At 49.3% G+C, this 22,973-nt stretch overlaps 1 protein-coding gene across 1 annotated transcript in view; it reads right to left on the bottom strand.

The window, feature by feature from the left end:
- Positions 1-1,824: 1,824 nt before the first annotated feature.
- CACNG3 (calcium voltage-gated channel auxiliary subunit gamma 3) overlaps positions 1,825-22,973 on the bottom strand; it is an 82,885-nt gene continuing 61,736 nt past the window's right edge. The window contains exons 2-4 of the mRNA XM_047714033.1: positions 13,119-13,202; positions 8,237-8,377; positions 1,825-2,918 (exon numbers count right to left, since the gene is read on the bottom strand). Coding sequence (XP_047569989.1) covers positions 2,407-2,918; positions 8,237-8,377; positions 13,119-13,202 — 737 coding nt within the window. The 3' untranslated portion in view covers positions 1,825-2,406. The remainder of the gene's footprint in view (positions 2,919-8,236; positions 8,378-13,118; positions 13,203-22,973) is intronic.

The raw sequence follows: 22,973 nt of genomic DNA on the forward strand, positions 1-22,973 counted from the left end.
GGAAAATGCTGGAAGATGAAGATGTCACTCAAGTTCGGGAGCCAAGGGGGGCATCCATTACAGTTCTGCTCGTTAGCACCTAAGACACTTTCTTTGCTCGCTTTTCCTTGCTTGCCAAAACGCGGAGAGTAATTCCTACTACACACAGGGCTGTTTTAAGGATTCAAGGAGATCATTAGACGTATGTGAGTGTGATTTGCATGCAAGGACTCTTAAGTGTTAAAAGAAAAGAGTCAGTGGGAGTCTATGCTGGGCAAAGTGACCTCGTGGGTGCAGGCAGGTGCCTTGCTCCCTGGGGCTCCCGGCCCCTAGTGTGGGTGAAGTCTGGGCCGGTCATGTAACCTCTCTTCCTTGGCAACTAGACTGGGGACTGTCACTGGGAGGGTGTGTACCATGCTAGAACTCAGCCCCACACCTGGTAGCACGCGGTAAGCCTGAGCTTTTGGAACCCTGCCCGTGCCCTCTGGGGGAACCGGAGCCCTAGGTGGGACAGCTAGGTGGGCAGTGGGAAATGGTGGGGCGTGGGCCAAAAACGCACTCCAGGAAGTCAGTGTTGGCAGCAGAAGCTCCCCTCCCACCCCCACCTCCCCATATAGAACTGTTCCCATTTGGCTTCTGTCTTCTTGCAATAATTGCTTGCTGTGGACTGTGTATTCCATCCCCTGAATTCATACGTGGAAGCCCTGACCCTCATTGTGATGGTATTTGCAGATGGGGCCTTTGGGAGGTAATGAGGGGTCCATGAGGCCATGAAGGTGGGGCCCCCGTGCGGAGATGAGTGGCTTCCTAAGAAGGAGAGACAGAGACAGAGACAGATCAAGAGCGCCACGCTCCGCTGGCCGTGTGAGAAGGCGGCCCTCTGCAAACCAGGAGGAGAGCCCTCCCTGGAGAGGTTGCTTTTAAGCAAGTGGCTCAAGCCATGGAAAGTCGAACCAGGGAAAAGAGCCCCCCGCGACCAGCAGGGTGAACGCAAACAGGCTCATTAAGCCACAGGCCCTCACCAACGGACGACTTACAACCAACCTAAGCTTTCCAAGGAAGAGAAAGCTCCATCTGCTCCCATACTCCTTCCCTCTGCCCTATAACTATGGCCCCACCCCACCACCACGTGGCAGGCAGTCTCTCTGCTGCTCTGCCTGCGGCTCCCTTGCAGTGTATTTGATAACCTTTTTTCTCTTTTGTTCCACCTCGGGGAGAATTCTTCCCTGGACAGAGCCCCCAGACCCCAGCCAGTCTGGACCCTCACCCACACTCACCAAGAACCAAATCTGTGGACGCCCTCCCCGAGCTTGGACTTCCCAGCCTCCAGGACGGTGCGAAGGAAGCGTCTGCGGCATCCGCCCCCCTGTCTGTGGTGTTTTTGGTTACAGCAGCCCAATAATGCTCAGGCTGCTGAGAACGCATCCAAACACTAAAACTGCATATATCAATTCTTCATCATGTGCTACTCATTTCACACGGGGCACTTGATGGGAGCCTCACAGCTGTGTGGAGGAGGGTGCTATACCGTGTTCCATTTTACAGGTGAGAGGACCGAGGCCTGAAGGCGAGGTGGACACGTCCCAGCTCCTGGGAGCCAGGGCCAGAATTTTTTGGAACACACGTTTGCCGCCAGCTGGCCTGCAGGGATTCAGGTGAGGGACAGGCCCACTCTGACACTGGCGGGGGCACCTTGCTGGTCTCAAGGAGGGGGATAGGGTGACGGGGAATCTTCCCAGCGGTTAGAGGAGCAAAGCTCCGCTTCCAACACAGAGGTGGGCCAGTCCCATGGGTAGGCAGCCAGTCTGCGCTGGAAGTGGCCGGAAGAAACAGAACACCCCCAGCTTGGTTGGTTACAACAAGGCAAAACCTTTAATAACATGGGTGCTTATTACATTAGCTGCTTTGGGGGCTCTGACATCTTGATTTCTGGTCATGTTTTTCTAACACGTAAAGGTGAATGCCTCCCTTGGGGCCACCTGAGCAGTTGGTGTCCCGAGGATTTGTGTGAGTGGGCAGTGGGGACAGTTGCACGCGCCTGGGGACTCGGGGATCCACCCCCAACTCCCCCAGCCACCACCAGTGACTTTGAGTAAAGTCCTCTTCCAAGGAGGGAAGAATGTGCAGGTCCTTCCAGTAAAGAAGGAAGAGAGGAAAACATCTGGCACAGATACACAGAGAGAGAAATGACATCATGGGATGGGCTTGAAAAGTTAGGGAAGATGGGGGGGCGCTGGGAAGGTGGGGGAGGTGGGTTAGAACCTGGAGGGTCAGGGGCCGAGTGTGGGAGAGGGCTGAGTCCATTTGGTTTCATTCTTTGCAAAAAGTAATACCATCACGAGGACCATGCCATGCAACCTCAAAGCTGCCTCTGTACGTTGCCCCCAGGCTGTGCTGGGGCTGGAGGCCAGAGGGCAGAGGTCAAGTTCAGACGGGCGTGGTGCGCCTGTTGGCCGGATTGTTATGCAGCGACTCTTTGAACTCTTTGGGCGTGGAGTTGTGGAACTGTAGAAAAGCGTGGTCCCGGTCGGAATTGAGGAGGGTCCCCATGGTGATCTTTGAGGGGTCCCGGGAGAGCGTGAACATGGAGATGTCAGTGGAAGGGATGGTGTGGAAGCCTTTGCTGATGGGGGACAGGTCTCGGGATCTGGGTTCCGTGGAGCGGGAACTTGACCGCCTCCGGAATCTATACCTGTAGGGTGGAAGGCGGGCAAAGGTAGATTTCTTCAGGAGCTCCGAGTGGGATTTGGCACGTAACTGCTGATGTTTTTCGATATAGATGTGCACAGCCACGACTCCCACAATTTCTGCGATGATGAAAGAAAAGGCCCCGAAATAAAAGGACCAGCCATAGGAGTAGCTCTTTTTGGAGTCACGCTGCCCGGGGTCTCCAGCATTGGCTGATATATAAACTATGATGCCGATGATGTTGCTTAACCCTAAGAGAGGGGGAAGAGAAAAAGACATCTTTTGTACACGGTGGAGGTAACTGTCGTTTGAACCCTGAAGGATTTGTAGAAAATGTGGAGGGAACAGGGAGACACGGAGAATGGGTTTATGGCTGGGAAATGCAAACCCTGGGCCTTTATTGCACAGTGTGTCCCTTGGGAAATGAGGATGCTGCTGCCTGGTCCCAGGTGGTGTGCGTTTAGCTACAGAATACACCCTATTTGGATAGCAAGTGTGGGCGGGCTCAGGATGCTGGTGTTTTCCCTTACAAGCCATTCATTCCATCAAAACCTAATCTTGGGGCGCCTGAGTGGCTCAGTGGGTTAAAGCCTCTGCCTTCGGCTCAGGTCATGATCCCAGGGTCCTGGGATCGAGCCCCGCATCGGGCTGTCTGCTCTGCGGGAAGCCTGCTTCCTCCTCTCTCTCTGCCTGCATCTCTGCCTACTTGTGATCTCTGTGTGTCAAATAAATAAATAAAATCGTTAAAAAAAAAAAAAACTAATCTTTGCGGGGCACCTCGGTGGCTCAGGTGTCAAGCACCTGACTTTGGCTGAGGTCATGATCCCAGGCTCCTGGGATTGAGCCCCACATGGGGCTCTCTGCTCAGTGGGAAGTCTGCTTCTTCCTCTCCCACTCCCCAGGCTTATGTTCCCTCTCTCACTGTCTCTCTGTCAAATAAATAAGTAAAATCTTAAAAAACAACAACAAACACCCCCCCCAACCAAAAAAACCTTCTTTGGCACTAAATCATGAGGACGCTAAAAGGAGGGAGATACAGGTCCCTGCTCCTGAGTTCCTCCATGTTAGTAGGAGAGACGGACACATAAAGGCAATTAGAGCAAAATACAGGAAGGGCTCAGCCAGAGACGTGGATAAAACAGTTCAGAAGCAAAGGGAGGCGGACCAGGTAAGCCCCTGGGGTTTGAAGACAAGGGGACCTTGCATAGGGTTGCACAGGGTGAGAGAAGGAGATGGAGAATGGCCCGCTAGGGTTTTCACTGGGCTGACGAGGAGGTTGGTGGCATCTTGAGCTAAAATAAGAGGCAGCAGAGAGAACAGGTTTCGAGAAGAGGGGACATGTGAATATGTTGGTCGGACGTGCTTAAGGAGGGTCCAAATGCAGCTGTCTGGTGGACATAGATGGGTCTGCCCCTGCAGTGTGGGGAGCTAGTGAACCCAAGGGGCAGGGAGAGTAGCTTCCTAAGTCTTTTCATCTGCACAGGATAAGATAGTGCTTTAGATTAGCTGTCGTTTGAGCATCGGGAATTGGGGACCATGCAGCTGCTGTCCTCAGCAGGTAAGGTGTGCAGACAGCGTCCCCCAGGTGCCAATGGAGAGGTGCTGGATATGGTCACCTGGAGGTAAACTGATTTTCTAGGGAGTGGTAAGAAAACAATAGAACCTGAGGGCCCAGGGGTGGGATCATTTCTGACCGCCTTTCTCACGTTATTTTTTAAAAAAAGATTTTATTTATTTATTTGGAGAGCGCCAATGAGGGGGTGGGGAGCAGATGGAGAGAGAGAATCTCAAGCAGACTCCTCGCTGAGCACCGAGTCTGACGTGGGGCTCGATCCCACGTCCCTGCGATCATGACCTGAGCCCCAAAACCAAGAGTTGGACACCCCACCTTTCTCACATTATTGTTCCAAAGGTGGAATGTCTCTTTTTGTCTCTTTGCTTCAAGGGCCTCATCTAGGCCTTGATGCCAACAATGACTCAGGGAGGTTGGTGTATCAGCTGGTACCTCCTTGTCTCCAAATTTAGGTGATGCTAAATGGAGACCAGCCCTCATTACAGTTCCTAGCACCAGCTGGTAAATAACCATATCCAGTGGCGTCTGTGCTTCATCTCTGGTCCTTATGGCCCCAGACTCTTCCTGGGGGGTCCTCACGATCTCCCTACAGTCCAGCAACTAAAGGGTTAAAGCTGGGCCGTTCTGACTCATTGGGGCACAAGTATTAAGGAGGAGTTAGTATTTGACTATGATCTCTGGCCTGCTCCATCTAGGACTTGCTTCTAGAAGGTGGTGGGGGTAGGGTGGGGTGGTCTGCTTCTGCCCTGTGTCCTCTTGGCATTACCCTATGCAGGAATCCAGCAGGCTGGCTGTGAGTTCTAATCACTGAGCTATTTCTAAATATGGGGGTTGACACAGACAGCCGTATGTCAGGCTGCAGGAAACCACAGGATGAAAAACTGCTCCTCTGTCTGGAGTGTCAACTCGGCTTGAAGATTAGTAGGGAAGACACATTCTTTTATATTAAAATGAACACGGATATAATAAGGAGGAGAGAGCAGAATTCACATGAATTTTTAAGTGTAAATGGGAGACAGACTTCAAAGACATTTCAGCTCACTGAAGGTTGCTTCTAGCGATGCCCTCCTACCCTACTCTCCACTCCCCAGGGCCATTTTTTTTTTCTTCTCTGCTAGCAGGGAAATTTTGGTGGCAAAGTTTGGGAAGCCCCCAAAGGAAGTCTCAATGGGGTGAGAGGAGGGGGAGCAATTTAAAGAGAGACTTAGATGTCAGACCAGGTTAAAGGAGGCAGGGGGCGAAGGGGTTGCCATTTACTTATAGGGGGCTTCCCATGCGCGAGGCACTGGGCAAAGTCTTAATATGCACCATCTCAAGTATTGCAACAGACCTGCTGTAAAAAAAAAATTAACCCTCTTTTAAAGTTTATTTATTTGTTAGTGATCTCTGCACCCAACGTGGGACTCGAACTCATGACCCCGACATCAAGAGTCGCACGCTCTTCCATCTGAGCTAGCCAGGCACCCCTGACCCCCTTTCCTAGATGGGGAAACTGAGCCTAGAGAAGGTACATCACTTCCCATATTGACGGTGCTAGGAAATGGTAGAGGTGGGATTTGAACCTAGCACTGTCTCTTGGCCGTGGTGGATTTAGATTTCAGGAACAAACTTTAGGACGGACGACAGGTGGGTGGGCAATCCCCCGGACTCTCAGCTCTTTGAGGACAGATCCACCTTGGTCTCCTTCATTGTGATGGCCTCATGTCCTCGCTGAGATTCTGACTGGAGCGAGTGTGCAGTGCGGATGTACAAAACGAGAAAGTGAATGGTGTTGGTGTGAGAATTCAACAGCGCAACGTCTCGTGCCTCAGCTACTACGTAGTAAGCAGTGAGCTTGTGTTAGGTGCTGTTCTAGGCAGTTTACGGATACCAGCTCATGTCAGTCTCTTAACAGCTTCAAGAGGTCGGGCATTATTACCCCCACTTTTCAGATAGGGAAATGGAGTCATAGAGACGTTAAGAGACTTGTGCAAGGTTACACAGCTTGGAGGTAGCAGAGCCATGATGGGCAGCACATGGCCTGGCTTCAGAGCCCTCACTCTTCAGCATTATGCATGGCGCCTGTCCCGGTACTAGGTGTTCAATAAAAGTTCTTGATTGCTTGCCCCAAGCCACAAATCCTTAGAATAGCCGAGCAAGAAAGAGCCTTAGAGAGTGTGGGCTCTTCTGAAACTTCCATTTTATAGGTAGAAAAGCTGAGGCTTTTCGGGTTCCTTGGGGAGATGGGGGGTATCCAGGAATAGATCCCAAGCTTCTCGCCTCCCCTCAGGGCTTTCGCCACTGCCTTGCGTGTTTCGCGGTTCCCAAGTGTCCCATCCACCTGCCATCTCTCACAGTACCCCTCGTGAGAAAAAATGTTGCTGGTGACACACTCTTTCCTGACAATCCCCTTGGGGGACAAAATAATGATCTTCTGTACGGGAAACCCAAATGTCAGCACAATCCATTTCCCTCCAGGTGGGTCAGAGCCCAGGGGGTCTGGATGGGCCACCAGTGACTAGAAAGTGTCTCAAAACCACACAAAGCCCTGGGTTTGCCAGTTGTTACCATCAGTCTGCACACAGCGTGGTCAGGGGCCACCGCCACCTTTGGGCTGACCACACCCCCATGGCAAGATGGCGGCTCCCTCCCTGGTCTGTTGCTGGAGTTGGTGTCCAGAGACTCGGAGCTGGATGCAGTCCAGCTTCCTCATTTCCCAGAAGGGGACACAGTGGGGGAAGAAATGGGAGCAAGGTCTTAGAGGGGAGCAGGACGCTGGGCCTCAGACTTTGGAACTATATTCTTGCTGCTTTTCCAGGACTAGAAAATGATATTGAGGTGCCCCACCTGGCTCAGTTGAAAGACCACACAACTCTTGATCTTGGGGTTGTGAGTTTGAGTCCCATGCTGGTTGTGGAGATTACTAAAAAAATAAATAAGTAAACTAAAACTAAAAATATTGTGCTTCTTATGCTCAGCCTCCTTCCAACAACACCATGAAGTAGATACTATTTTTAGTTAGGGAGAGGAGGTAAATCTAGGGGGAAGAGAACACGGGGTGGGTGGAAGAGGGAGGAGAGAGAAGGCAGTGCAGGGGGCCTCTTCCTGAACTAAGACTGTCTCTCATCCCTCTTGCCACCTTCTGGTCAGGCCAGATACTGATTGTGAAGTTTTCCTGGAGAGTATTTTGGGCTGCTGGCTTTCTACCTTGCTCCCAGAGACGTCTTGAACAATATGAGAATCTGAGCCCTTGGAATGCTGACATGTCTCAAACAGCCAGAGCCATATATGAGTATGTCCCAGCGAACAGAAAGTTGGACCCTGTTAAAATAAGCTGAGCCAAGCTGAGCCAGTCACATTACATACACATGCCCTCTATGTGTGAACATAGACAGTTGACTCTTGAACAATACGGAGTTAGGGGTGCTGACCCCCCCCATCAGAAATCTGTGTTTAACTTTTGACTTTTCAAAAACTTAACTGCTAATTGCCTACTGTTGACTGGAAGCCTTACCAGACACAGTCCATTAACACATACTTTGTATGTCCTATGTCTTCTATACTGTATTCTTACAAGAAAGTAAACTAGAGAAATGAAAATGTCATTAAGGAAATCCTAAGGAAGGGAAAATACTACTGTATTTTATACTACTATTTTATAGTATTTTATACTACTATTATACTACTGTACGGATCTGTCAAAAAATCTGGGTATCAGTGGACCCCTGTGGTTCAAACCCGAGTCTTTCCAGGGTCACACATGCTCTCTTACTAACCAGCCTCTCTCTCCCTCTGCTGACCCTTCTCCCCTATCTCCTCTTGCCTTTCCATCATGCCCCTGCTAGCGTGTCAGCACCTTTGGTTCTCATGAAAGTCTCTGGCTCCTCACGCTTAACACAAGTCGAGTATTTTCTCTCCCTTTCCTTGCACGGAACCCCGAATAGCACTGCTTTGTCCTCATGGGCCGGCTTGGGTTGGGTGTCTGGGAGGATGTCCGGGTTGGGGCCAGCTGCTCACCTGCAGAGACGAAAAAGATGCCCGCGCTGAGGATGACATTGTGTCTGCTTCGGTGGAACTCGCTGGCTGCCACGCAGAGCCCGCCAAAGAACAGCAGTGTGACGCTGAGGATGGGGAAGACACTGGAGGCCCTCACAGCCCCTGCGGAGAGAAGGGGGGATGGTTCCAGCTGCGTCCCTGCCGGCCCCAGGCTCCACCCAACCTGCGGCACACAGTGCCCAGGGGGAAAATAGCACATGAGCAGGACAGGACATGCTTCCAACATGGGCGTCAGACTAGCACGGTTGTTCAGGGCCCTGTGCTTGCTGGTAAGGCTCTGCAGTCACCGTCCTGAAGTTCTTCATCATTTTATCTTTGAAAGGAGTGTGTGTGTTTGAGTAGGCTTCACACTCAGCATGGAGCCCAACACGGGGCTTGAACTCACAACCCTGAGATTAAGACCTGAGCTGAGATCAGGAGTTGGACGGTCAACCACGCAGGTGCCCCTCGCGTTATGTTTTAGAAGTGAAGTCTGATGTGGAAATGGGGCGTGCGGTGGGGGGCTTGGAGCCTTGACTCACAGGGGATCCCACCACCGGTCAGGTCTATACCTCCCCATTCCCCTGAGACGGGACCTTAGCTGCCCATTCTCCTGCCCCAGCCAGGGATCACTGAAAGCTTTCATTCCTGGTGGGGGCTGGGCATGGGCAAAGGAAGAACCAGGGTTAGGTGTAAACCCCAGGCATGCAAAGCTACGCATTCCCCCCATTGAGTGTCTCTGTGCCCCCCACCCTGGGGGTAGTTTGACATGAAATAGCAAATAAAAGACACCATGACCGATCAAGAGCGAGAGAACAGAAGAAAAGAAAAAGCATTTTTGCCTGTGTTTTGAATGAGGAACCTGGGGTTTTCATTTGCACTGGACCCTGCCAATTATGGTGCCAGCCCCATATCCAAAGATTCCCATCAGATCACATGCTGTTCACCAAAATGCAGAACCTTTCCCAGCACGCACCTACATCTGCATAGCACTGGCTCTGGCAATCCTCCCTTAATACCCACTCAGTCACTGAAGGAACAAATGAGTTCCTTTATTCATTCTACGATGTCACTGTGCGCCTATTAAATGCACTTGTGCTGTGCTGGGTCCTGGGGTGCCTAAGGTTCTGAGGGAGGGATTCTATGGGAGGGGGGCCTCAGAATGCCCCCAACCAGTATAAAGGTGGGTGTCCCAGTATTCACCCAACTGGTATAAGGTTATTTCCTGCTATGTCCCGACCGGAATATACCAGTTGAACAAATTCCGTGTTCGTTCGTGTACAAAAGAACAGGGGTTCCTAGCCTCGTGGGATCCCAAGTCAGTTGAGTTGATGGGTAGGAACAACTGCCTAATTTGCAGGACCCAGTGCAAAATGAAAAGGCAAGGCCTCTTTCTCCAAAATCATGAAAAATGTCAAGATAGTAAAAGGAGAGCGCTGAACACTGTGGGGCTCTTGGAAGGGCGAGCTCTTGGGGCCACAAGGGCTGTGGAAGCCAGACGTGAGCTGGCTGGGGCCAGGGTGGTAGGCTGGAGGTGGTGAGGAGCTGTGGGACTGAGGATGTATTTCTAAGGTAGAGCCACCAGTGGCATTGGGCAGTGGGAGACAGAACAGTTGAGGACCATGCCTGTGTCTGGGGCTCGGCTGCTGAGCCCCTGGTGCCACCCAGAATGCCACGAGGCACGAGCAGGTGCAGCAGGGGGGATGGTGCAGCAGGAAGGGTCATGAGGTCATTTTTGGCCTTGGGGATTTCAAAGATGAAAGTTGAAGGCTTTCAAGCCCCGTATTTGTGGCAACCCACCTCCCGCTGTTTCTGTTCCCCACTGTACAGAGGGGCTTAAGAGCCAACCGCCAGGCGGTTTGTACAACGTGATGACTGGTGTTTTATTCGGTCTCATGGAAAAAGTTTTCTGGAAGTTTGCTAGCTGAGTTAGCCAAGAGGGTGGCCTGGGAGGAGTGATGGAGAAATGGCAGGAGAATCTGAGGGCACACAGGGTTGATGTTCTCTTAAGAACAAGAAAATGGAAAGTTCTTGCTTTTGTTTAAAGACAGCCACCCCAAATCACCCAGTGTTGGGATCTGGGCAGACCCGGGGCCTGATAACAGCATCCTTCCCATTCTTCTGTTTCCATGGTCAAGTTTTGGGAAAGGCTGGACCCCCTGCTTCCTTTAGTCCCCAGGTCAGGGGATAACCCCAGGGAGGGGGCTCTGGGGTCCTAAGTGGGCACACGAGCCTGACTGTGGGCATAGCTTCTTTATAACTTCTCAGTATTTATGCATATGACCTATGGGTTTCCATTTGGACCCTCAGCCCAAGGCCCTACATCTGCCTCAGTGGTTTCAAACAAACTTGAATGTGAACAAACCTTTAAAGTGTTCATTTGCATTGTGTATTGACAGGAATTGCTTGAATATTCAATGGGATAAGTTCAATCGATTAAAAGAGTAGTTTTAAAATTTTTTTTTTGGTAAACATGATTATGTCCAAAGGAAATAATTATGGACGTTTGACGCTATTGAACTGCATTGGTTATTAAAGCACAGATTTGAAATGGGTGGCTGTGAGATTTGTGACTGTGGCTGAAGTAGCCCTGTGGCAACCAACTGGTGGCCAGACCCCACTGTTTAGCCCACAGATGAGATACGTGGTTGCAGGTGTCTGCCTCAGGACATTTGCTTCTGCCATTTTCTCCGAGTCAGGGTTATGTACTCCACTTTCATTTAAACCCATGGGCACATGGTGGGTTCAAAACAAAAAGGTTTTACTGTCTTTCCCCCTTCCTCCCCGCCTTCCTTCCTTTACCATTTCTCTACCCCCAACTACCTGGGGGTATGTTGTGGTCTTAAGGATGGGGAAGGCCGTTTGTTGCAGTGTAATTCTACTACGGGCATCGGAGTAGGACCTGGCCACGTCAGGGGTATATTATGGGGAGTCTCTTGTCCGTAGGTCTTGTGGGCTAGTGAGCCTTATGCTCTATGGTGAAGCTGTAACCTGTCCCAACAGCACTCGAGAACAAGGAAACAGCAGAAAAATCAGTACACGAGTCCCAGTCCCACGACGGGGCGGTCACAGCAGGAATGGCCCCTCACACATTGGAGGGGTCTGGAGAGCCCCGCGGACACGTGCCCTGGTTCTGTGTGCTGGGGTCAGGGATTCCAAAATTCCTCACAGGTCATCTGTGTTCTTGTACAGGCTTCTCGTAGAGGCTTCCCCTGAACCTTAGCCTGGTTCTGTGGCTAATGGTGAAGCAGGGGTGGACTGTGGGAGGGGCGAGGACCTCACCTTCCCCAAAGGAAGCAAAGTATTTTGTTGGAAAAGCAATCCACTTTAGGGAAGCTGAAAATCTGAAGCTGAAAAACTGAAAATCCGTTCTGGGAGTTGTGAAATAGAAGTTACAGCTCTGTTTCACCTCCAGCAGGGCAAACATCACAATGTTTCATTAAAGCAGGAAGGAAAAACAAAGAGAAATGATGGGCACTCAGTAAAACCCCACCGGAGATGACTTTAAATCTATTCTTCGGAGGAGGTCCAAGCACAGAGCTCCATCTCTAAGCAGGCCCTGTGTTCCCCATACCAAGTTTTTCTGAGCTGCTGGCACAAATCCTAGTAGGCATTTGGGTAAATCCTAGTAGCTGCATAGGGACTGGAAAAAGAAATGGTGTGTTTAGGTTTCAAAAATTAGCTGAAAACTGACTTTCTTAATTGACCCTGCTATAATAACTACATAACTAACATTGTTACACGATTCAGGGCTCATTCATCTGCAGACTAACAGGTGTGAGCACGGCCACAAATTGTTCTAATTTTAAAACCACTCTTCTTGAGCTACAAGTTACAAATATAATCTTGCGTAGGACAATTTCTTAAAGTTTTTATTTATAATAACAGTTAAAAAGGGGGCAAACTTTACAGTTAACATTCCTTAGTAATAGATTAGCCAACGCCTTTGAAATTCCTCTTTGAGTGAACTTGACACGCATTCTTGTTGGAGAAGTTACATTTAGATTACATGAAATGTCAACGTTTCTTTGGGCCTGGATCAATGGCAGGTGCATATCTGCCCCTGGACTGTGTTAGTGCTTGTCCCCTGCAACAGAAAGGCGCTGGCCCTATATTGCCTCACTGACGCCACGCTGGGCCCCGGGCTGAGCGTAATGCATGTGCTCATTTAATTTTCACGAGCCTGTCACATCGATGATGCTATCATCTCCATGTCTGACTGGAGAAGGATAGTTGGGAGATGGAAAGGTAAAGAAAGCAGTGCACTCAGGTTTAACCCAGCCAGTAGAGAGTTAGACAGGGCATACAAGCCCAGGTCAACCAGGACGCAGAGCCTTCACGCTAAGCCACCTTGCACTCTGCTGCCTCCCAAGCTCTGCCTTGTCCCATGTCATATTCAGCTTACCAACCTGGGGACAATCCCAGGAAGATGCTGGCCCTGCCCCAATAGGACTGCAGAGACGTGAATTTGGGTTTGCATTTAACCTCCCAGGGCTTGCCCCTTAGGACTGTGCTTTACCCATTAGCTCATCACCCATTAGCACCTCGACTCAGCTCTCTCGGGAAGGTGAAAACTGGTATTCCGGTTGAAGAAAATCCCTTAGATTTTCTCCTCAGCAGACTAAAAAGAGCCTTTTAGTTTTGACTCACCTACTTCTCCCCCTTGTATTTCTAGTTCATGGACATTAAAGAGACTCAGATATCAGAATCACTTGAAAGTCTCTGTCTAGTAGCCAAGGTCCCCGGAAGTTCCTTTGGAAGGATCCATTTCCAGGGATGGGTACCGAGGAGCCTCAGAGGCAGCCGGGCGACTGCAGGGCTGCCCGCACCCCCTCCAGGGGAGACCCCAGAAGTGGGAACTCACGCAGGAGATACTCCGCTGTGTCTTGTTCATAGTCGGCGTCTTCAGGGAAGTGATCGATTTTCTTGCACACTCCTCGGAAAGCCCCTGTGGAAACAAATGTGGGCCTGAGCTGGGGGGAGGAGCCAGAGCCCCTGGGTCCTCACCCTCCGCAGTAGAGAACATTCCCTGGTTGTTGTGGGCTGTGCGTGCGGTGGTTCATCTGCACCTGTCCTAGGGCACACACGAGAGACTGGCAGTGGAGGAAAATTAATTAAAAAAAAAAAAAAAGCAGCAGAAGACTTCATTTCCTAGAAAATCTGCTTCCTAGACTTTGCATGATGTTGGGATCTATGGAGAAGAGCAAATAGCCATGGAACACAGTCATTCATTACGAGGACTGTCTTGCCTTATCCATCCCCCACCTTCCATTGGGTGAGAGAGAAAAGGAGAAGGAAATGGAATTTGTGTGTTAATTTTCCATTACAGATGAGGAAACTGAGCACGAGGATTTTGCATGCGCTCACACAGTCTGCAGCAGAGCCTGTGTTCCAACCAAGGTCGGGGGACTACCGGGTGTCAGTTGTGGGCAGGGGTTCAGGAGTAGCCCCCTGTTCCTGATCCTGCTCTTAGCTGACACAGGACTGTCCCCTCACCATCCCCTCACCCCCCGCCCCCGGCCCCTGGTCACAGCCAGCTGTGTTCTGCTGTGTGGCCCACGCCTTCCAGGAGGCACAGACTGCACAGGTTCGTCTTGGGGGAAACTGCCAGCATTTGCTTCCTTTTCTTCCTTCAATATCAGTTTGACTTAAATCATTCTGGGTGTTTGAGAATCCTTGTGGGTGTTTGTTAACCAACCAATTAACCGATCTCTGGGGCAGCTAATGGCTCTGTCAGTTCTTATAAATGACAACAATTTCCGAACTCCTCACTGTAACACAGCACGGAATCACGCATCGCTGTTCTTGTCGCTGCCTGAGAACCGGGTATGGAGGGGGAGGGGCAGGGTGGCGCCGTGGACAGCAGAGCAGGCAGATCTGCCCTCCTATTTCAGCCAAGCTACTGTAAGGATTAAACAAGGCCATGTATGAAGATGAGATCATTGTTGCATTTTTTGCAAAACTCTAGGCGTGCCGTGATAGCAACCAGCGCTTATTAATGCTTCCTGTGAGCCAAGCGCAGAGCTGAAACCTTACCTCCCTTCTCTCATTTACTCTTGTCCACTGCCCTGGGAGGTAGGGGCTATTGATCCTGACATTTGATGATGAGGTAACCCAGATCACAGAAGAGACTGAGGTGGCACAGCTGGAGAGGAGAAGAATCGATATCTGAATCCAAGCTTCAAAGCCTGTGGTTTTCACTGTTGCACTGTGGATGGTAGCCATTATTATTATGTCAATAATAATCTTATAATAAAGAGTGCCATGCATTTAACCCCTGCTATAAGTAGGCTCCAAGCCAGAGGCATTTCCCAATAAATGCGATGCCATATGTGAAGCACCCTCTTGCTTCTGATTCTCCGCTCACCAGGCAAAGAATGGACTCAGCACCAACAAGTGGTGGTGGTGGGGTGGTCCTGGAGAGAAGATTTGCAAGCCTCCAGGATATTCTTGGAAGAAAACACAAAGTTATAACTTCTTCCCTGATATGAAAAAAAAAAAAAAACCCAAACCTTTGTTTTTCTCTTGTTTAGATTTTAGCGTTCCATTCACATACTCCTTTTAGTTTATAATCCCCATTCCCTTCCAGCGAGCTGGATAAGAAACCAGAATAAGTCACACACGCAGAGCCCGTACCATGTACCATGTACCGGGTGCCATCCTAAGCCCTGTACGTGTTTTATCCTCTTCAGCTCTCAAAACAGCCTTATGGGGGCACCTGGATGGCTCAGTGGGTTAAAAGCCTCTGCCTTCAGCTCAGGTCATGATCCCAGGGTCCTGGGATCGAGCCCTGCATCGGGCTTTCTGCTCGACAGGGAGCCTGCTTCCTCCTCTCTCTCTGCATGCCTATCTGCCTACTTGTGATCTCTGTCTGTCAAATAAATAAATAAAATCTTTAAAACAAACAAACAAACAAACAAACAGCCTTATGAGGTATCTGGTATTATGATTCCTTTTGACAGGTGAGGAAAGAGGTTCAGTGAAGGGACACAGCTACAAGGGGCAGGTTCGATGGAAGTCTGCCCTACTCCAAAGCCAAAGTTCTTAAACACTATTGTGAGTTATACTCTCTTCCAGCAACGTCTGTCACCAGGCGGCTTTATGATAATTTTGTGGTCCATCCACAGCTCTTGACTGTGGCAATTAACGGGACCACTGGTTTTTCCATCAACCGTAGTTTTTCCATGACTTTCATTGGGGGCTACCGAGCAGGGCAAAGGCAGTGGTTGGGGGACCAACGATTGTTAGTTGTTTGACATACACTGCAGAGGTTTTCTTTTTCTTTCTTTCTTTTTAATATTTTATTTATTTATTTGAGAGAGAGGGCATGTCCGTGAGCACACAAGATGGGGCAGAGGGAGAAGGAGAAGCAGACTCCCTGCTGAGCAGGGAGCCCGATGTGGGGCTCGATCCCAGAACTCTGAGATCATGACCTGAGCCGAAGGCAGACACTAACTAACTGAGCCACCTGGGCACCCCCACAAAGGCGTTCATGGGAAGAAAAGGTTCAGGTGAAGATGGAATGTGGACACCACCACGACAGACCAGTCAGAACCACGTGGGAACAAGGAGCCACACACATGCCCGCGTCTGCTTATGCCAAGGGCCTTCCCCAAGGCAGCAGAGGGCAGCTGGGTCCTAGAGCTTAGAGCTGCAAACACCGGAAGCTCCTAGAGAAACAGTCACCAGTATTCAGGGTCTAAAGCAGCGTACCACCTGTTCCTGCACAGCCCCTGGGCTAAGAATGGTTTTTGCATATTTAGATGGCTGGGGAAAAAAAAGCAAAAGAAGAATATTGTTTCACGACAAACACAAAATGATATGAAATTAAAATTTCTGCGTCGGTAAACAAGATTGTATTGAAACACAACCGTGCCCCCTTGCTGACGGCTTCCACCCAAAATGGCAGAGCTGAGTCGCTGTGGCAGAAACAGCAAAGCCAAAAATATTTGCTATCTGGCTGAGGAAGATTGTGCTGATCCAGGGTCTAAGGAGCCCTGTCCTGTGTGGTAGGACACAGAGAGGTGTCTGGGCCTTACAGGGTGCCAGAGGACATCGTCCAGACTGGTTCTTCTAAAGGACATGATGTTTAGGGCAAATCTGGGTCACAGAATATTTTGTTTGGCATTTTGGCTTGTTCTGTTTTATTTATTTATTTATTTATTTTACCTGCAGTATGTTAGTGCCTATTTTGTTGTATTTTTTTTTAATTCAATATGCTGCTGCAATTTAAAATTCAGGATCTGTCAGATGAAAGCCTCATTGGCAGCTTCTCTTTTAAAAAAATGGGGCGCCCTGTCCCACATTTGCACACGTAAACAATCCCCTGAAGCTGGGCATCTGCAGACCCCTGTAGAGCCCGAGGATGAACTTTCCAGCTGGTCGAATTCCCCTCCTGGCCTCACGGCACTTGACGTACCTACAGCGAATGACCCCCGTCAAACCTGTTTCTTCTTCTATAGAATGATGATAGTAATAATAACAACGTCGTGGAGTTGTCACGAGGATTAACTGAGGCTATAAGAGTAGATGGAGCATCGGTTGGCATTCTCAGCACGTACGCTTTTAATCAGGCAATGACGTAAACCACTTAGGACAGCTCTTAGCACATAGTAAGAACTCAATAAATTCTAGCTATTACTACCATTGGTTTGAGTAGGTATTTTAGGACCAGACGAGACACATTGGTGCCATGATGAGATTTAAAAAAGCAATATAAAACGAAAGGGAATCAAGAATTTCCCCGAGGAAGACTCCACGCGGAAGACAAAACTGCTGGCACCACAAGTCATACACTCATCAAAAAGTGAATTTGGCCATTCATACAAGGAGCATATTGCCAGCTTCCAGAAATAACTACTATTTAGCATTTCTGTATATTTCCTTCTAGACCCCCCCCCATGCTTTCACACACAAACGGTTTTATAAAATTGAGATCATGCTGTTCTCACATTTTCTCAGGAGTATTTCCCTATCTCAGTAAATCTAAGAAAGATAGGATGGGGTTGGACTTGCCCATGAGCTGCAGAGGATGGAACCGAGAGAGATGTTGAAAACATAGACCCTGCAAAGATGAAGTGGGGACACAGGTACAAGCACTGTCCCAGCCTGGGTTAAGCCAAGGCCCTGGGGCAGAGAGAAGCAGAACCTGAGAATGTGGTCAACCAGGAGGCAGATCAGTGGGGGGTGGTCTGGGAGCAGATTCAGAGGTTATAGGGGGGAGGTGATGAGAAGGCAGGGTGGGGCAGATGTGAGAATTAGGCTTTGAGAATGCACAGACCCTGGGGCCATGAGACCCCAGGACCCCAGGAAGAAGTCTGGAGTGGAAAATAGAGCCAGGGTACAGTTCCTGACGTGCTGAAGTGAATACATCACAGAGACCGGTTTTTACCAGAGAAGATTATGCCGATGGTTTATCTCTGGCTCAGACAATGGAAGAACACATCTTTCCTAAGAAGAAGGGGACTTTCTTTCAACCAAAAATCCTTCTAAAAGGCCAGACCATAGCGGGGCACCTGGGTGGCTCAGTTGGTTAAGCATTCAGCTTATGTGGTGGGATCAAGCCCTGTGTTGGGCTCCACACTCAGCACGGAGTCTGCTTGAGACTTTCTTTCTCCCTCTGCCCCTCCTGCATTCTTTTTCGCTCTCTTCACTCAGTAAATAAATCTTTAAATAAAAATAAAATAAAAGGTCAGACCTTAGAAATATTCCCATTAAAATCAAGAAGACAGAATGCTCACCATTGCATCTCTTATTCACTGCAGTCCTGTAAGTTCTAGTGCAAGAAGAATAAAATGGAATTAAGAGTAACAACCCATAGGAAAAAATAGGACAAAGTTATCATTTTTTTTCCAGGTGAGAGAATGGGTCTTACTCGGAAAGCTCAAGGCAATTTGCTGGACACAATATTAGAATGAATGAAAGAGTTCAGTCAGGTGACTTCTTTCAAGATACTAAACCACACAGAGTGATGATAATTAAATCATTGTGGTACTGACATTTAAAAATAACATTGATTAGAATATTTTTCAATGCAGAGAAATATCACAGGGAAAACAAGAAGCAGTCCGTTATCCCATGTTTCGATAATCCCAGTTAAATTAAAAGAATAGAGGTGTTCATAATTGGAAAATTCCAACAGTATGTAGAGAAAGGTATAAGACTGGAAGTGAAAGCCTTTCCCTCATCCCCGAAAATTCACTCACCTGGTAACTCGGTTAGGTGATTTCTGTTAACTGAATGTCGAGTGAATCGTGTCTACGCTGAGATCTGAAGGGTGGTTAAAAGTTCGTCAGAGTAAGGGAGGTGTGTTGCTTTAGGCAAAGTGCAGTAGCAGGAGCGTGGTTGAGTGGGAACAGAAAAGCCATTTGGGAGCTCAGAGTAACTTGGGGTGTTTAGTGGTTGGTCTGGGAGGCAGATCCTCTGCTTCCAGGGGAGAGGTGGTAAGGCGGTGGGAACTGGGGTTCGATGGCTGTGAGATCTGAGCTGTGAAGATTGGTTGGTTCAACCTTTGCCCTTCCCTTCTCGCTCACTCCCTCCCTAGGAATTCACTAGTGGCCAAGGCAGAAGATTCTGGGCTTCAGAACCTAACATTCTCGTTGGGGAAGAGTCTACAGACCCGTAAAGAGATGAACAAGATCCCTGTGCTTCGAAGGAAACGGAGCAGATGAGGTGATGGTGATCGTGCATGGGGTGGGGGCCAACAGTGAGCCCTTTGGGGCAGGGTCGGGTGGAGGGGGGTTGTTCGAGCTCTGACCTGCACAAAGAGAAGGAGCTGGTTGTACGAAGAGCCAGGGAAAGGGCTTTCCAGGCAGAGGTTGCTGCAGATGCACAGGCTCTGAGACAGGAAGGAGCTTGGTTCGTTTGAGGAACAGAAGGGAGGCCAGCAGGGCAAAAGAGGGCCTATGGTGGCTGATGTACCGGGTCACACTGTAGCGAGAACAAGCCTAGACCACCTGCTATGCCAAGTTTGGGCAAGGGCCAGAGAGAGCTTTTCTGGGTCATCTAAAGACAGCTCTGCTTAAGTGCTTTTGGCCTTAAGTCCAGAAATCCTGGATCCAGGGCAGACAGATGGGGGGTGGGGGTGGGGGGGATGGGAGTTGAGGCATTACTTCACTTCCCCCGACCTTCTCAAGATTGCAGTCCTGAAGGGAGACCCTTCAGAGGGGTTGCTGTCCCTTGCCTGTCCTTCCTCCAACATCAGCAGAACCTCCAGAAGGTCTTCCTGGAGGGACCCTCCACACCTGCCCCTGTGGACTGTGAGTGCCCCACAATGGTGGTCCTGGGGCAGGTTTTGGTGGGGTGATACCCTCCCCCCACCCCCAAACCTAAAACAGGGATGTCACTTCTGAGTAGTCTCTGGACAGTTACCATGGGCTCAGAGTGAGGGCAGATACGCCTCCCCAGCCCACCCAGCCCAGCAGCAGAGCCCAGCACCTGGTGCAGCCCAGAGACCCTGCCAACCCAGTGCTTGGAACTTGGCACCCATCTCAGCCACCAGTCCAGCGGGGGTAAATTTCAAGCTCCCAAAGTCCAGCTCAGAGCTCAAAACCAAAGCCAGCTGGAGACCAGAGCTCTGCATCCAAAGACTTAGATCATTTATCAGGTCTCTGTCGTGATGACTTGACCTCAAGGAAACAGGAAAGAGTGAGTATCAGGTTTGTTTATGCACCGGGAATACTTAAGAAAGCAAAAGTGACTGCCTGACTGTAAGCATGTTTAGGTTCTTGGTGTAACAGCAGATCCCTATTACAGAGGAGAAGACCTTAAAGCAGTGGTTTTCAACACGGGCTGCACACTGGAATTACTGGGGTGGATGCAGGAAAACAGAAATTCCTACTTAATCCGTCTGGGCACCTAGAGTCTTCCAAGGTCCCCAGATGAGTCTAACTGTTCCGTGAAGGCTGAGAACCACTGCCTGCCAGGTGAGTCCCCTCGAAAGCAGGGACGTTTCTTTCATAGTAAATAATGAGGTTCGAAGACATGCCTTCCACCTGTGTCTTGAACTTGAAATGATTGCTCATGAGAACATGTTTATTTTGTCTTATCTTTTCTAACTACGCACTGGGACGAACAAAAAAGTAAGCTGTGTTGATTTTCGCTGGGAAGGGAACATCATTTTTTCTGATAAAAATCACACGAGAGTCCAATATGAAATCCTTCACTCTCCCAGCTGGATTGTAAAGTTTGACTTTCACAGCAGGATCATAAAGTAGGTCCTTTTTTGCAAAAAATATCTGAGCACGTCTTCATTCTCTCAAGAGCTTTCTTAATCCTTTGATATTCAAATCACTGGATGTGCCTAGCTCATCACACTTCTTGTTGGTTTTTTTTTTTCTTGCGTTGCTAACGGGTGTCCCTCTGCCACCCCCTCGCGGGGGCCCACGGCTGGCATAGCACGTCACTCCTCACCTCCATTACCATGAAGCTCTGTGTATTTAGCTAGATCTGCAATCTCACTTTGCAATCGTTTTGCCTCTATTTGCATTGGATTGTCCCATGTTGACAAGAGCTAGCAATCAGAGAGAGGCTGCCAACAAAGACCGCGGATTGCGGGGTACGGAATGGGGTGGGGAGGGGCGTGGGATGGGGTTGGGAGGGTGTTTTCATTGAGCCTGGTTTTATAAGTCATCAGGCCATTCATGCAAATATTTATATTAAGATGGAGTTTGCTTGCTCGTCCTTGCAACCTAGCATGTGTAGGGATTTGGGGGATGAATTCCTGGATAGTGGGGACCCTGAACTAATCGATCTGAAGAAGCATGTGGGGTATAGGAATTTCGGCTTGCTGCTCCTAGTAAGAGAAGCACAGGAGTGAGTTCAGCAGGAAGAAACATCCTCTTTTGATGTTACTGATCCGTGGCTGGTGCATATCCCTATTCACTCTTTTATTCAGCAATGTCTATGGGGTTGCCTGCCTTGCATTAAGCTCTCTTGTGGGCACTTGGGGTTTATCAGTGAACTAGATAGGCTAGGTCCTTGATCTCAAGGCTGTTGTATCTATAGTTATTTATTTATTTTTAAAAGATTTTATTTATTTATTTGAAAGAGAGAGAATGAGAGAGAGAGCATGAGAGGGAAGAGGGTCAGAGGGAGAAGTAGACTCCCTGCTCAGCAGGGACCCCGATGAGAGACTCAATCCTGAGACTCCAGGATCATGACCTGAGCCAAAGGCGGTCTCTTAACCAACTGAGGCACCCAGGAACCCCAATCTATCAGTTTTTAAAGATTTTATTTATTTGTTTATTTGAGAGAGAGAGTGTGTGAGTGGAGGGGGGCAGAGGGAGGGGGAGATAATCTCAAGCAGATTCCCTGCTGAATGTGGAGCCTGATATGGGGCTCCATCTCATGACCTTAAGATCATGACCTGAGCCAAAATCAAGAGTCATATGCTTACCTGACTGAGCCACCCAGGGGCCCCAAGGCTGTTATATTCTAATGGGAGAGACCTACGGTGAATGAAGAAAAAAATGCAACAAAGGTTTCTGCAAAAAGGAAAAGGTCATTTCAGATAGCATTGAGTGCCATGAAAATACTATATCCTGGAGGGAGTCACTCGGGGAGGGACACTCATGAGGTTGGATGGACAGGCAAAGCTTCTCTGACAAGGTGGTCTGAGTGACAAGGTGAAGCCAACCACGGGGAGATTTGAGAGAACTTTCTAGTTATCTCATATGCAAAGGCCCTGGGGAAGGATAATGCTCAGTGTGTTTCTGGGACCAAGAGAGGTGAGTAGGGGGACAGCAAGTCTCTGAAGGAGCCAGACGATGCTTTAAGCAGCTGAGAAACACAATCTGATTTATAGTTTTAAAAGATCTCTTTGGGCGCCAGGGGCTTGCTGAGGAGTGGGAATGGAATACACCTTCAGATGAATCATTGAAAGTCACCATGAACCCTTTGAAGAAGTAGCTGGCGATTGGGGGTGGAAAGGCAAGCCAGCCAGAATCTTCCCACACCCGCCCAGAGAGAGATGCCTGATGGAGAGAGTGTCCTGCCTTGGAACCAAGTACGGAAAATTTAGCCAGGAGAAAGGGACTGTGGGTACCACCTGTCCTTCTCGGAGCCCAACTGATAGTTCTGCTTTATTTCTGAAGAGCCTGGTGTTGGGCACCTTGCTTGATCAGCCCACTGGGTGGGTTTAGGGTAAAATGCTTTCCCTGGCTCTTAATTATTTGCCTACATGCAGGTCCAACTGGAACACCAGGCTTGCCCAGAGCTCAGGTCCTAGCCAGTCCCATGGCCCAGAGCCTGGAGCCCAGAGCCCCGCCCATCCTGGCCAAGATGGTTCTGGTCTACACCTGTCCCCTGGCTCCCCGCCCATCTTGGCACCCAACACAGCACTGGAACTGTATAGGCTCTGGAACCGGATTAGCAAATTAGGGATGTACTTGGGGTACCAGCAAAACCGGGGTACAGAGAGAGAATGACAGCTGGAAATTATTTGATATTTGACATTTACAAAAGAGCATGGAAAAAATCAGAAGTGTGTTGATCTCCCTTATTGAATAGCTTAGTATTTTTATTTTGATGGTGGATTATCTATGAGGCTGGGGTGGTCACCATAATCACTTACATGCTTCTGCAAGACTCTTAATCCTGCCTTAGAGTCAAATGCACATTGGAGACTGAGAGCCACCATCTGTAGCCAGGTGGACACACAGTCACTGTCCCACACATGAAGGACTCAGCCTTGATTAGAGACCTTGGCAGGAGGACAAGC

This window comes from Lutra lutra, chromosome 18, assembly GCF_902655055.1.
Source record: "Lutra lutra chromosome 18, mLutLut1.2, whole genome shotgun sequence".
NCBI classification, from domain to species: Eukaryota; Metazoa; Chordata; class Mammalia; order Carnivora; family Mustelidae; genus Lutra; species Lutra lutra.